The sequence below is a fragment of the Lethenteron reissneri genome, chromosome 51, assembly GCF_015708825.2.
Source record: "Lethenteron reissneri isolate LAM-NWPU_2019-01 chromosome 51, ASM1570882v1, whole genome shotgun sequence".
Taxonomy (NCBI): domain Eukaryota; kingdom Metazoa; phylum Chordata; class Hyperoartia; order Petromyzontiformes; family Petromyzontidae; genus Lethenteron; species Lethenteron reissneri.
Window position 1 is genome coordinate 7,397,290 of NC_083829.1, and position 15,539 is coordinate 7,412,828.

General features: G+C 49.3%; 1 protein-coding gene across 3 annotated transcripts in view; it reads left to right on the top strand.

Moving 5' to 3' along the window:
* Nucleotides 1-14,973, top strand: part of LOC133355469 (transmembrane protein 116-like) — a 20,657-nt gene extending 5,684 nt beyond the window's left edge. Inside the window, exons 1-13 of one of the 3 annotated variants that reach the window (XM_061572784.1) lie at nucleotides 1,052-1,161; nucleotides 3,120-3,163; nucleotides 5,010-5,053; nucleotides 6,922-6,985; nucleotides 7,573-7,713; nucleotides 8,571-8,669; nucleotides 9,136-9,191; nucleotides 10,284-10,409; nucleotides 11,320-11,359; nucleotides 11,531-11,611; nucleotides 12,464-12,626; nucleotides 13,261-13,334; nucleotides 13,472-14,973. In XM_061572784.1, the coding sequence (XP_061428768.1) occupies nucleotides 3,122-3,163; nucleotides 5,010-5,053; nucleotides 6,922-6,985; nucleotides 7,573-7,713; nucleotides 8,571-8,669; nucleotides 9,136-9,191; nucleotides 10,284-10,409; nucleotides 11,320-11,359; nucleotides 11,531-11,611; nucleotides 12,464-12,626; nucleotides 13,261-13,334; nucleotides 13,472-13,621 (1,080 nt within the window). In that variant the 5' untranslated portion in view covers nucleotides 1,052-1,161; nucleotides 3,120-3,121 and the 3' untranslated portion in view covers nucleotides 13,622-14,973. Of the gene's footprint in view, nucleotides 1-1,051; nucleotides 1,162-2,737; nucleotides 2,828-3,119; nucleotides 3,164-5,009; nucleotides 5,054-6,921; nucleotides 6,986-7,572; nucleotides 7,714-8,570; nucleotides 8,670-9,135; nucleotides 9,192-10,283; nucleotides 10,410-11,319; nucleotides 11,360-11,530; nucleotides 11,612-12,463; nucleotides 12,627-13,260; nucleotides 13,335-13,471 lie in introns of those variants that run through there. The other 2 variants (XM_061572783.1, XM_061572785.1) reach the window with 2 other exon arrangements.
* The last annotated feature ends 566 nt before the right edge of the window (nucleotides 14,974-15,539 follow it).

A 15,539-nucleotide genomic window follows, 5' to 3' on the forward strand; every position in this document is an offset into this window, starting at 1 on the left:
CTGTGGAGACGGATCAGTGAAACACGCTCGTGTGTAAAGAGGCGCTAGGCAGATCAATTGTAATCCCATTGGCCATGAGAGTTTGACGACCGTTTGGGAATTTGACTTTCATCCAGCAGTAGATTGATCATGGCCGATTGATGTTTGTGATTTTGTTTAAATGTTGGAATTTCAATATTAGCTCCATCCCAACGTAGGGCTGAATAAAACACTGTTCACTGATTTAATTTTGAGGGGGGAAACCAAAGGTGGGATGGATGGAATTGCGTGACCAGCAGAGGTCAAGTATGGTCAAACGGGCCCCCAGTGACGCTTGGGAAGGAGGCCCTCTTCTGGCAGTGCATTGATAATGGGGCAAAACGTTACGAAATTTTTGCTTTGGTTAATATTTAACACTTGTACCTCACCTCGAAGTAAATGAACACACACAGGGATGTTAGTTTTTGTAATTCGTAATGTTTATCACAGTGGTTGAGCAGCAATACTGTAAACACAACAACAGTAACACACGCCAATGATTTGCTGAGATGGTGACATTGCGTTTTCGAGTGAAAGCCAGTTGGTAAGGGTTTACTGGATTTTGACGAGTCTTCTATTCGTGCCTATGGTGTGGCAGCAATGTTCCCGGAGCTAGATGACAATGTCTAGGGTCTGCTGGCCACATTTGAGGGGCTCCTCCAGGAGAGAAAGAGCGTTTGTGGAGTTTTTCTGTTCGTCCTCTTCCGTTATAAAGGCGCGTTATGTAATTCAATGGTTTACAACGCGGTCCATAGTTCCTATTGCACGGCCACAATCGTCCCAGCAGACGCCATAGGAATGATAAGACACGTTGGCTTTCGCGATCAATATCATCCATAATTAGAGGTTTGTTGCGTTGGATCGTGTAAATAAAAAAGCACACCTGTTAGTGCTGTACTAGTGACGAATTGGCATGTTCTGTTTACGTGACAACCCTTACTAGTTGGCTGTGTCGGGTGGTGGCGGCTTATAACCACATATATTTACGTGATCTAACCCAAAAAACCTCTACTATGGAGTCATTATGAAGGTGCTCGGAGGGATGGATGATGGGCGAAGACGCAGGATAACAATGGAGCGGCAGCCAAGGAATGGAACACGTCCGAGGCAGACGTCCGCTGAGGCGATGGAGCGATTGATGAGGTCTGTTTATTAAAGTTTATTTATTAGGTATAGGGGGGTGGACTGACATTTTAGGATCGTGAGAGGCAGTGGCGGCAAGGGGAGGAAGGTTTCTTACAGCAGTGGATTGACAATAGCTGATGATGATGGTGGTGGTGTCGAGCAATGAGTCCAGTTGATGATTATAGAAAACTGACTGAAGTCATTTCGTGAACAAAAATTGTAATCAACTTCTGTGGTCATTTCCTCTGTCCCCGAAAGCTGGAAACCCCCTTGTTGACATGCTCGGCGTGACGTCGCCGTAGTCGACCCCCCCCCCCCACACCTATCACCTCCCGTCCAGCGGCACATGCGGGGGAAGTGACTGCGGCATAATGGTCAGCAACACACGGGACCTGCAATCTCGGAGGTCGCAGGTTCGCGTCTATCTCCCGGCGTGGCGGTTATCCCCATCGGTCGAGAGAAACGGAACTGACGACCGGAGGAGTAGTTGATGACTGAGATGCGTCAACATTGGGGGGGACCAAATCTTCCAGGGTGTCTGGGGGTCCCAACCCAGAAAAATATCTACATTTGAAAACTGATTTCCTGCCAAAAATATTTTTAAAAATTCCCTAACACATGGGATGGACTTTTTTTTTTACAACAATGTCGAACAGTGTATTGTATTACATTGCTCTGTTTTTACTTTTTTACCATTTCTTGTTTCATTGTATGTAATGGCAGATTAGGGATTAATAAAGTATAACCACAATCATATAAACAGAAATCTATGCATCGATTTATACGAAGACAAGTCCAGATATTGTGGCCAAGGTTTATCAAATTGTTTTTTTTTACATAGCATAGCAATTATTTTTTAATAGCAATATATTGGGGGGGGTTATTTTGACCATATTTGAAATATTGGGGGGGGGGACACATATTATAACTAGCTTTACTACCCGGCTTCGCCCAGGACTTGGATTCACCACGCCCGGCCGCCTTTGTCCCCCCAATGGCGATGTTCACACACCACACCAGTTCCTAGTTTGAGGCTGAGTCGACCTAGGGGAGGCCCAGGACCGGTTGAAATAATCGTCACCGGTGGTGGCCGTGAGCGGGAATCGAACTCGGGTCGCCGGGTTCCAAGCGCAGCGCGCTTACCACTACACTACAATGCGTTACGCTTCCACGTGTGCGGGTCACGTGACAGATTTGACGTCACAGCTCACTTGCTGTGAAAATTTTTTCTGCATTATTGAGCTCCCCCCCCACCCCAAAAGTGTATTTTCATAATTTTTGCATGGTGTACAGTCTGGAATGTACCCACATGGCAAATTTCAAGTTTGTTGCATGTCGGGAAGTACGCTAAACATTTTGAACAGACACACCTATTCACAACTTTGCCTTTTTATATATATATGGAGATTATAATTATAATAATTACGGCCTTGGCTGATGGTGATCTATTTGCCCAAGGTGTCGCTGCTCAGATGATCTGAGCAGGGATGAGGTCACCTACCCCCCCCCCCCTTGTAAAAGGGGTGAACATTAACAGACGGATCTGGTCATGTGAAGGGTCCCCCTTCCCCCAGCACAGGCGTGTGAGGTGTCACCTGCCCACCACAACGCACCTGCATCACCTCTTATCTTGGAACCTCCGCACGGCTAACCGTGCCGCGGTCGTTTGTGCACGTTGTTTCGAGTGCGTGTCGATTACAATTACTAAGTTCTGTACCTTTTTTTGCCTTGTGCTGTAGTGGTTGGAATTCTGCCGCAAGTTGTTGAGCTTGCGGATGGGGATTTAGGACCAATTTAGGCGGCGGTGTTACGGTACCGTCCGCGAAAACGTTTTGGCGGAGACTTGCGGTTTTACCGGATCGAGTTGTTGGGGTCTCACAACGACCAAGGGACGGCCGCTGAAATCAACCTGTGCTGTGTACTAATTGAGGTTTTTTGTTTCTTTCTTTTTTTCCTCCTGCGTGTCGCGTGGCCAGCCATGTCGGTCGTTGGCGATGTCACTCCGCTGGAAACCTTCGAGGTGAGTGAGGGCCGTCCATAGTGGGGCGAGGGCCTCGGCAAAATCTCAACATGTGGGGCCCCCCCTGCCCCCTGACCCCTTATAAGCGCGGGGCCTGGGGCAATCGCCCCGATTCGCCGTATCCCAATGATGGCTCTTGCCACTACTTCTCGAAGTTGTTTACCAATCTAAAACAGATTTAATTCCCTGTGTCAATTTAAAAAGAATACACGCGTTTCATGGATAATGCTACAATTGCGATTTCCTCGCAAAACTTTTTTTTGAAGAGCTTTTATGTTAATAATCCTCCACGTTCCCCGTTGAAATGGAGACAAATATTTTATTGATTTGTCAGACAAAAAGACCTCTGAGTGGCAACCAAGGGAGTATACCTACCGAGGAGATGGAGCGATTTATAAATCTCCTTGCGTGCCAATCGTTGCATCACGCGGGATTGTATGAGATGGCTATGGCTTGGGGGGGGAGACTTTTTTTCCATCAGTGGATTGGCCATGGCCTAACAGAGTCTTATGACACTTTGTAAAATAGGGTCCTGCTAAGTGTTCCCAGGTAGAGGGGTGTCTGGGTGGGAGGGGGGGGATCGCTGCTGCGTGTATAATCCTAATTGAGTAACTTGCGGTGCAATTAGGACAATTATTAACAGTGACGCTAGTACACAACGGGCCTACTCTTGCGAAATGGTGTCACGGGATCTTTAACGTCCACCGATTTGAAGCAGACTGCGCGTGGTAATGGTGTTACTGTTAATACACACACCGCAGTGATAACCAGGGCGGCTGCTGGGATTCAATCCGCGAACCTCTGCTACCAGCATCGATCACGTTATCGGTTACATAAACGTTCGGCTTTGAACATTCGTGGAAAAAAAAATCTGTTTTTTTAAGTAAATGTTAAAAATCTATTGGGCAAGTGTGCGTGCATCTTAGCCCATGGGTCACCAGTTCAACAAACCCCTGGCCAGCAGTGGATAGACCATGGCTGATAGTGGTGATGGTGATGTTTAATTTGTTTATTGTGCAGTTAGACCTCGCTAAGCAAGGGGGGTTTCCAGCTGCCATCTCCACCACGGGTGTGGTGCTAAACACAGTTAATCATTTAGAGATCTTTTATTTACTCAACTTCTGTTTTTAGTTTTGGTGAATTCCCACAGAATTTAGGAACAATCCCCCCCGCCACACCACCACTACAAATGTTTTCACTCTTGTTTAAACCTCCTCCAGTCATTCTCCACTACCGGTACAATTTGAGAGATTTTACTTCGGTGGGCTACTGCTGAAGTCGTGTCCACGGGGCTCGCTCGCCCGGACTTGCACGACGGCCACACCGTGTACGCACAAACGATACTTATCAACCACCTCGCACATTCTTTCTCACCCACCACCACCAATCGTCACCCGATCGAAAAAAAGAAGTTGTGAGGTTTAAGCCAGACTCGTTTGTGGAGCCATCCATCACGTGACGAGCAGCACCGACATCGTGACCTTACCCAGCATGGGACATTGCACTTCGTCCGAGTACATGTGTTTCAAGGTACGTAGAATGTGAACGTGTAACAGGGCCAATTATTTTCTCTCGATGCCACTCGACTACGGGACATGGTCTCAAAGGCTTTGAGGGATATTTGTTTTTGATGCTGATTATTATAATTAAGATGGTAACGATGCAGGCGAGTGATGGTGTAACAATACTGGTGATTGTAAAAATGCCGTTGGTGATCGTGATCGTGATCATGGTGGTGGTAATGATAATGCTGATGAGCACTACTTCACAAAACCCCGGCAGGACCACGTGACCCCATCCTCGCTGTCGAGTTGACCGTCCCCACGTTTGTTGTTTTATTCCCCAGATGCTCTTCCTCTTCGTCCTCTACATCCTGGGCAGCTCGCTCAGGTGAGCCGCACACGTGCGCGTGCACACGCACACGCACGCACACACGGCATGGCACTCCGGCCTGGATTTTGGGGAAGAAATTCCATCCACCATGCAGATGAGGCCACGAAAACAAACCCACACGCTTCTAGGTGCTATCGGTGGAATATTACCGTCACCGGATCATGAGAGGCGGCGGCTTGGGGGGGAAAGCCTTCATCTAACAGTGGATTGAGCACTACTGATAACGATAACGATGATGATGATGAGCATGAACGTTATTAATTTCTGAATAGAGGATGGTGCTCTTATCCGATCTGGTGTCCAAAACACGTGGGTTGTTAATCATTTCTGTTGCGGTGAGCGGTGTAACCATAAGAGATTAAATACATTACAATTCCTTATAAGGGAAACAAATACCAATGAATAACAATTGAATGATTACCAATCTATCAGAGGTGGGACAAAGTCATTGTTATGCAAGTCCAAGTCGAGTCTGAAGTCATCAAATTCATGACTCGAGTCTGACTCGAGTCCAAGTCACATGACTCGAGTCCACACCTCTGCAATCTATACAATTACAATACCCCCGTCCCCTCTTTGCCTCGAATCACTGCACCAGATTGAATTAAATGATGACGTCACCCTGATGTTGGTCTATTTAAGACCGGAAGCAACAGGAGAGCTTCACCATTCTTGCCCCATGAGGCTGATTGTAATTACCAGCGAAACGTCGTACTACTCAAATTTAAAATGCTGTTGATTCTCTCTTCAACACACCGGTGGGCTAAAGAAGTGAATTATTTTGTCCTTTGAAAAACGTGACACATTTTTTACTGTTTGGCTGTGTCGGGTGGTGGAGGGTTACGACACATTTATAAATAACGCGATCTGACCCAAAAACCTATATTATGAAGAGAATACCGGTATGCTGCACCATATCGACAAGTACAGAGCAATAGAGGCGACACGTTCACCTTGCAAAAGCTGAGAATAACGAAGGGATTTGTCGCGGTGGTGAATTGGTCAGCAGCAGTAACACGTGACTGGAGTTGTCACCCGTACGTCGCCAGTTTGATTCCATCTCCCGGCGTGGCGGTCGGAACAACAATGGGGTTAGTTTCAATCGGTGCATTCATTCCTAAAGTGCCACTGGAATTTATTCCTGGTTCCTGACTTTCAGAACCGTTAACCGGTTCCCAGTGAATTTTTCGATTTAAGGCTTTCGTGACTGCAGGGATTCATCTTCGGCGTCAGACGCTGTCTTTCTGACAGCCCTGTTCTTCACCTGAGGACGGCTGCTTGCGTTGTGGCCGAAACGTCGTGAGAATTGTATTTTATTATTATTTTATTATTTCCCTTCTACGTGACTTTACCGAAAGAACCAAGAAGATGGTTCCCAGTGGTTACCAGTTTAACAATTCTCCAAATTAAATTCCTAAATCTGACGAGAATAAGCCACCATCGTAACAAAATAATAGTGCAGGCCAGAAAACCGTGCGTTTTTTAACGGCAATGCATGGACGTGTCGACAGCGCTCGGCCCTTGCGCATGATGCACAAGCCATCGGCAGTTCCTGAATAACTGAAATGTGGTCCTCTTGACCATGCTCAACGTCAAAATACATTTTAAGCAAACGTGAACAAGAGCAGCAGCGGAGACCGAGACGAACAACTGTAGGCTGGTTTGTCCTTGTTAGGGCTCATCAGTGAAGTCAAGCCACCAGTACTCACTGCTGCAGTCTGCCTCTGCCATAGCAACCTGATCTCAAGGTCCAAGGTGTCGGATCACAGGGCTACATCGCCACCACGGTTGTTACGATGGCCACGACTTTGTGGTGACGTGCTTCTTGTGTCTCTTGTGTCTCCGCTCTCCCCCGCGCTCGTCAGTGTGATTGGCTGCCTGTCCGTCATCATCTTCTCCGTCTACCGCGGCATCGTCGCGGACAAAGAGGTGAGCTCCTCTATGACCCCCACCCTCCCTTCGTTCCTCTGAGCTCCTCACTTGGTTCACCCGCCACGTGCGTTCATCCACCCAACGTCATTAACCCATCCCCATTCCGATGACGTACGTGTACGTAAATGTTTTACTTCCTATTCCATTCCGATGACGTGCATGTACGTCATCGGAACGGCATGTGCCACAGTTTGGCGCCAGATATCATAGTGCGGTCGTGTCGCTACAGTTCTCTGCGGTGAATTCGTACAATTTATTTTTAACAATGGAGCTATGCCTCTTAATAAAATGCTGAACCGCTTGCGCGTTCCAAAATTCAGCGATGAACGAGAGGCCCACCCTGCAACTTGCAGTCGTCTCGGAACAGAAAAGGGTTAATAAGCAGTCCCCATATCCCTCCACCTTTTGTTCGGCATTCCCACCTGCATCCTTAAATCGATTATCCCACCCACGTCCCTATCCACCCTTCCGACCCACGCATCCAAACTTGCGTTGTTCATCATCCACCCCATGTGTTTGTCAACCCCCACATTGGTCCACATCTTCCCCCCTCCCGCCCGCCTCTGTGTGCTGGCCGACCCCAGGTGCGGGTGCTGCTACAGCTGATGTTTGCCGACCTGGTGGCGTCGGCGCTGCTGCTCTACTCGGCGACCGTGCCGCTGCTGCCCGAGGAGCTCTACGTGTGGATCTACGAGTACTGCAAGTACTCCGTAGTCGGCGCCCTCGTGAGTCCGTGACTACCGCCCCCAGCCCCCCTGCACACCACGTTATGGGCACTTGTTTAAAAAAAAAACGGCGCAAAATGGATTGTCGTTTACGTCATCGCGCGGCTTGTAAAGCGTTGTTGTAAATAAACAACGATGCAGAATATACACACAATTTTTAAGCGTCAAGTTGTTGCCGTTAGGAATGCGCCCCGAGCAGAAACCTGGCCGCATCCATCGAAAGTTTCCCAAAACGAGCGGTGCCGGGAGGGTGGCCGTTGGAGGGCACGGTGATGACGCCGCGTGGCCTGGGAGCCGCTCGTCACCATTCTCACCCAACCGCTGCCTGTGCCTTAACCCGTTTTTGGAAAGTGTCGCAGAATCCATGGATATGCATGGATTTTTTTTTCTTCTTCCGCCCTAGTTTTACCCTGATTTTTTTCGCTATCCGTACGTCGTACGTAGCACGGCGAGCTACGAAAGTCGGCGACCAAATTTAATTCCCGGCCACGGTTATAACATTGATGGCGAAATGACGCCTGAGCGGGACCTGGTCCCAGGCCACCAACCCACACAAACCAGCGGGGGTGAGAAGCATGGTCAAACAATCACCACTACCGACACTGTGTGGGGGGAGGCATTCATCCAGCAGTGGATTGAACCCGTGTTTCCTCTGCGTAATGTTCCGGTGAATTATCTTGACTATAAAACCATAAAAAATCTCACGAGCCTGCGATGTACTCATTCGCCGAGTGCCTGCACAACAAACTGAATTTGGATATTACAATTGTTTTAATGTATTTTTACTTTGAGCGAAAAGGGGTGTGAATTTTCTCCCGTGTCCCCTGTCGCTGCCCGCCCCCCCACCCGCCCCCCAGTGTTTCTACAGCTGCTCCCTTGCACTGGTGCTGGTGTACGCGCTCGAGGTTTATGGCAGCATGCTGACCTTCAGCGGCGTAAGTTGCAGAAGGTGGCCGGTACGTGACCGTTGCTTTGTGCGCCAATTTCTATTCGCGTCATAATTGCTGGATATATTTATTTTGATTTGCATATTTTGTGACTCCCCCTAGGTAAGTCGCTCACTCTTGCAAATGCGACTCCCAGCCTTGTCTCTCGACTTGAGCTCTCACCGGGTTAAGCACGAATCAATGTGCATGAGCGAGGTCCGCTGTGACATTGTTGGTCTGGGACGCGAAGGGAAGAAATGTAACGAGAGTTCAAAGAGAAGCGTGGAGGGGGAGCGCCTACGGCAGTGGCTGCGCTGATCTGGGAGCCGTGCAGGAGACGGGGGAAACATGCGGGTGGAGCTTCATCTGACCCGGAACGTGACATTTTACAGGCCAGGCTTGCGAAGGGCCATTTGGTTGGTTCGTGACCCAGTGACCTCACGAGCCCTGTGACCTTGCCGATTTTAACGGTCCTCCTCTCTCGATGTCTGCGCAGGCGATGTGCCGAGGCTTGGCTCTCTGCGGCACGTGGCCCCTGTACATCTTCTGCTGGTGAGCCCCAGCACCACCGCACGGCACGGCACGCGAAGCTATCGCTGCGCAGGCGTGATCGCCGTAGAAATACCACGCGCACCGCCCACTTCACAGTGCACGTCAAACATCCCCCGCGCGTCATTCGAAACGAGCAGTCCACGATTTGAGTGTGCCAGTGTCAGTCAAAATTTGCCTGAAATTGATCATCGCGCACAGCAGCCACCCCTCCCCACGGCCTATTGGCAGACTACCGCCTGCTCGAAGACCATGTTCTGAGTCACCTTCTGCTACACGCGGACGGGGGGACAATTGTCTTTTCGAGGTGCCCTCCGGGAAACTGAGACGTGACCAAGTTTAGATTTGAAGCTTTCGTGACTGCAAGGATTCATACTCTTTGGTTTTTTCGGTAAAGTCACGTAGGTTAAAAAATAAAACAAATGAATTAAATCACGACAAGCTTCCATCTTCAGGTGAAACCGTCACAGCAAAGTTGCTGTATCAAGATTCAAATTGCTTTATCAAGATACAAATTGCTGTCTGAAGATACAATTTTTTTGCTGCATCGAGATACAGCAATTTTGCTGCGACGGTTTCACCTGAAGACGGAAGCTTGTGTTGCCTCCGAAACGTCGTGATTTAATTTATTTGTTTACATTTTTTAACCTACATGACTTTACCGAAAAAACCCAAAATTTGACCAAGTTTCTTGTCGTGTGTAAAGCTTGTCTCCGAGACGACGCCACTGGCATCAAGGAGGGCAGCGTCTCTCAAAACGCGAAATCGTAATGGTTCTATAACATTCACATGGTAGATCATTGGAATGGGGTGGTTAGCGCGCTGCCCTGCAAACCCAACAACTTAAGTTTCCTTCCCGCTCGCCGACTATTTGAACCGTTCTTGGACCTCCTTTAGGTCGACTCGGCCTCATGAGTACCCGGCGCGATGTGTCAACGGCGCCACTACGACGACCAAAGGCGGCGTGGTGCTGGCCACATCCCCCGTCGTGTGCCGTGCCGGCCCTCGTAGATGATGCGCTCTAATGGCACTTGCCCCAATAAGTCTGTTGAGGCTACACGGGGGATCTTTGTCTTTCTCCGTTGCCCCCTCTAGGCTGCTGCCACCGTCCCTCTTCTCCATCTACGTGGGCGTCGTAGAGCGGCACCAGAACCAGACCCTCATCGCGCCCGTGTGGGAGAACGACCGTCACAGCAATGACTCGTCGCAGTACTGCACGAGGTGGACTGCGGCATTGTCATCGTCGTCGCATTCATCATCATAAAAAAAAAAAATCTGTTTTTCAACGTTCCTCCTCCTCTTCCTCTGGGTTTTGCTGAAGAAAAGTCCAGTTTTCCACATTCGCCCGTCACGTGACAACTGGATTTGGTTGGCTCTGTCGGGTGGTGGAGGGTTATCGTAAAACATTTGCATTGCACTTATTTGACGCTCTAATCCCCCCCCCCAAATTTTTTTTTTTTGTAAATCTTCGTTGTCTCCGTCAACTTTTGTCATCGCCACCATATCTATCATCATCATCCTCCTCATCGTAGTCCTTTGACTATCTCCTCGCAGCGCTTGGCGTTCACTAGCAGACGTTTGTAGTAGCGATTGGGACAGCCACAGAGTGACACGGCCCACAACTGCTAACCTGTGGCTGTCTACACGTGTCCGCCAAGCCTGGCGCATTAGACAACAGCTCCCTCTGTGTCCAGGGCCGTGTTAACCCTTCGGCTTAATAAGGCTTTAGACCCTCATATTTTGTAGGCCCTCCGTTCCACTTTGAAGTAAAAGCTGAGTGATGGTCGCATGGCTATCGGAACATTTTTGGCATTTGAATTACGATGACACCATTCATGATTTTTCCACAGCAGCTAAAAGCTAGGAAAAATATGTTTTTGTTTTTGAAGAAATAAGCCAACCGAGTTTTTTTTTTTTACATCTGAATTCCCCGCGAGTCGAATAAAATGTAAGTAAATGTTTGACCCACCTAATAAAAAATATTTGTCAAATGTAAATGCATAATTAGGCCTTTCTCTCCGATTTAGCCTTAAGCCTCTCGTAGCCTTAATCCGGCCGTTCTGACCGGCACAAATATCCAGGTGTACTCACGGTTCGATTTGTCTCTTCCCGACCCCCTGCCCCTCTCCAGGTGTCTCCCGCTCATCCACCAACCGGGCGAGTGCCAGGGGGTGAGTACGTGGGTGTTCGAAAGCTCTGTACATTCCGTCAGCAACGAGCTCGGCTCCACGGTTTGGCCGAATTCTGTCTCCCCCCACCCACCCCAGGTGGCACGTGGCTCGCGGCTTTCCACGACGCTCTGCTGACGGTGTTGCTGTGCCTGTTTTTTCGTTTTTCTCTAGCCTCTGGAGACGAGCGACCTGGCGAACAGGGAGAAGTTGATCTTCCTGGCTTACCTGTCTGTGGTCGTGATGACGTGTGGGGTAAGTGACAAGGGACCCGTTGATCGATCGTAAATGACGGTGTTGACGCGCAGCGCACCACCGCGCAGTATCCGCTCGCTCTCGTAGAGGGAGAGGGTGAGGACAAATCGGAGGAACCACGGACGAGTGTTAAGGTAGCCGAGTCGGCGCTACCAACAATTGCCCAAGCTCTGTGCGGTCCTCCCATTATATTAAAATGTCATCGACCAATTCATGAGTGGTGGGAGGAAATTTAAGCACCCGCAGAAAACCCACGCGTGGCGAGCGCGGAAATGCTCCATCCCACACAACGGAATGGCGGAGTCCACATGCTGGCTACGGCTACTCCTCGAGTTTTACCACATTCGTGTGAGGCCTTCCAGCAACTCCTGTGGCCTCCACAACGCTGGGTCAAAGTGAATGTCCCTTTATCAATTACAAACCTACCCAACAGCCCCACATCGGGGGGCGGGAGGGGGGGGGGCTGCTGAGCCCCGCCCCCCTTCTACCCTTCTAAATTCTCATTAGCAGTAGACACCCTTGGTCAATCCACTGCTGGATGCACATTTCCCCAAGCTATCGTCTCGTGCGATCCTTCAATTTAACAGTCCACCCAGAATCGGCTCACGAGCCGATTATTCTATAAAAAGTATATTTTTTTAAATTTAAAGCTTTCGTGACTGCAGGGATTCATCTTCTTGGTTCTTTCGGTAAAGTCACGTAGAATGGAAATAATAAAATAATACATTTTTTTTTATTATGCTTTACTTTGTTATTTTATTATTTCCATTCTACGTGACTTTACCGAAAGAACCAAGAAGATATATTTTTTAGTCGCGTGAAAATCTGATGGACCTTTCCTCCCCCTCCCAGATGCTGTACTACCTGGTGCGGCGGGGCTACCGCGACGTGTTCGAACCCCAGAGCAGCACCGCGGCCGCCGCTATGGGCGCGTGTCCCACGGGACGCTACTACCGCACGGTGGTCAAGAGCACCACGCTCTTCCAGGCGTCCCTCTTCCTGTGCTGGGTGCCAGGTTGGTCTCGACCCACACATTTACCCATCGGCAGAAATGCTCAATCCACTAATGGAATGCAGGGGTCTAACGAGGTGGGTCCCGCCGTTGCTCGCACTGCTCTAGCGATGCGGCTCGTCCCACGTGGCGCCTGTACGCACGAGCGCCGATCCCGGCGTCTCCGTCTCCTCGTCGGCCGTGCTTTCGCACGCGTTCCATTCCGTGGCTGCCACTCGACCGCTATTTGTGGCCGTCATCCCCTTCAAGCCAATGGCGAGGCCCTGCCTGAGCCCCACTTATTATCCTAACGTTTTTGATTGCCGCGAACCTTGCACGCATCCTCTAATCGGTGTGTTCCTCTTGCTGCCTCTCGGTGTAACTCCACGCGTGCATCTCCCCATGATCTTTGGTGCACTTTTGCATTTTTTTGTTAAATTTTAACCTCCTGCTCGACTCGCATGATGTGGGCAGTGGGTGGGGCTACGTGGGTGGTGGGGGCAACAATGGGAGGGGCTAGCCACTGGGTGGGCGTGGTCATGCACAAGTGGGCGTGTGTCTGGCGGCGCAAGGTGCTTGCCCCCCTCTCGTCATGTGTCCTAATTGTTGACGCTTAATTTTTGTTCTGACCCCCAAAAATTACCGTCGTCTGTTCCAGCGCTGGTGATCTGCATGGTTTCGTTCAACTCCGATGTGCCCCACAAATCTATTATATACCTGCAGGTGGTGCAGGTAAGTCCCCGCACAACCCGTCCACGTCACGACACTTGAAATAGTGCCAATAATTTTTTTGTATCTTCGCCAAACCCCAGTAACCGTTCGCATATCCCCGCCATCGATTTTTGCCGGCGGACGTGCTGTGCGCGCAGGCCTGCACGCTACCGCTGCAGGGCCTGCTGAACAGCGTGCTTTACGGCTGGCAGCGGCGCAGCTTCCGCAGCGCGGGCCCGGCGCAGGGAACGACGGCACTCCTGCAACGGGAACCCGTGCGCTACCTCGCCCTGGCCAGCGCCACCTGATCACCGCCACTCCTGAAGAAAGATCGAGAGAGAGCCCAGGTGTAACGGGGGAGACTTGGGAACTTTGGCAGTGCTGTGTTGAGGTCGGGGCAAGCCCTCACCAAATTTTTGGTTCTTGCATTGCTGGGAATGTTTTGCGGAGTTGGCCTGTTCCGTTGTGGCCAGGTGAACTGGTGTCCCTGGGGGTTTTGTCGAGCCACCGTTAGTCATCGTCGTCCTTGTCATCGTCAAATGCGACCGCAAGCCTGGACTGTGGTGGACAACGACACTGGGGACTCGAACTCTGATGTTTTGTAAGGGGACAACCTGAACGAACACTTCGGGGGGGTGGAGGGTGACGGGGGGTGGAAGTGAATTTGACATATCTCGAGTCTCAAAGATTGAGGAGAAACCTAAGTCTAAGGAACGATGCGTCTCTGCCGCATCGCCGAGCTGGGCAGGTCCACAACATCGGATGCACGCTCTCTGGACACTTGAATAGATGTTTTGTGACCATTGGTACAATCGTGATGTGGCTTTTTTTTCGTCCATTGTGGGTTTTGGTACATCGACCGGTCACGACTGTAATTCGAACAGGAAATAATGGGTACATCTCGATCGATTTTTTTGTTAAGTGGAAATGCTCAAATTGCGGCATGTCAGATGTACGTGGACAAAGCGGATATTTGACATCCATGCTGGGATGGTGACAATGAACAGGAAGGGATTTATTTATTTTTTCCACATAAAGCTTTCGTGACTGCAGGAATTCTTATTCTTGGGACTTTCGGTAAAGTCACGGAGATAGGTTCAAATGAAATGACAAAAAACTACGACGTTTCGATCGCAACACAAGCGTTCTTCCTGATGACGAACGTTTGTGTTGAGATCGAAACGTTGTTTTTTTGTTTTTTTCTTTGAACCTATCTACGCCACTTTACTGAAAGACCCAAGAATAAGAGAAATATGACGTCAACAAAAACATCACATTTGCTTCATCGGCCACAGTTGGAATAAGCCAATTAGCAGGAGTGAATTCTACGCAGTAATAGCATTGGTGTTTTAAATGGTGATGATGATGGTTAATGTTGATGCTGCTGCTGCTGACTCTGCACCTAGTGACCAAATAAACCCTGGATGCACGATCTCGTACCATCTCGGAAGCTAAGCGGGAGTTGAGCCTCGTTACTCCGAGGATGGGTGACTACGACCACCCACCACCACCACCGAGGCTTGCCAGGTGCTGTAGGTGTGTGTGGGGCTATCGGGTGTGGTCAGGAGACGGCATTGCTGAGTCTTCCCCCTCGTGTGCAGGGGCGATTTGGTTTTTTTAACTTCTTCTGTGCTTCTTCTTGGTTCTTTCGGTAAAGTCACGTAGAAGGGAATTTATTAAATAATAATAAAAAACATAATAAAATTTGTATTTGTATTATTTTATTATTTCCCTTCTACGTGACTTTACCGAAAGAACCAAGAAGATGAATTCCTGCAGTCACGAAAGTTTTAAATCGAAATGCTTCTGTGCTCTCCGGGTTCCTCCTCCTGTGCGAGGCCAAACTCATGATTACCCATGGGATTGGCCAAATATTTCAATGCAGGACCCTCCTGAAATGTAGTCTTGAGACTCGGTGATGAGGCTTTCCAAGGTAAATAGACTTGCATTGTGACTGTAATAAAGTTTAATGTCTGTGAACTGATGAATATCAGACTGTTGTTGCTGTGTGCCTGTACTAATGGGAAAATATATCAAACGTCGGGCTGTGTTCGTGTTTGTCTTGTCTGCTGCTCGCTTACAGCGCTTGCCTCAAACAGCCTGTGAGCTATATTGGGGATCTTTGACTGATTAAAACCGAGAGGCGATTGTATTTGTTCTTGTTTACTTTTGCATGTGTGGTTGATGAGGTGTCATTTACGTGCTGCGCTGCAAACCAAGATAGCC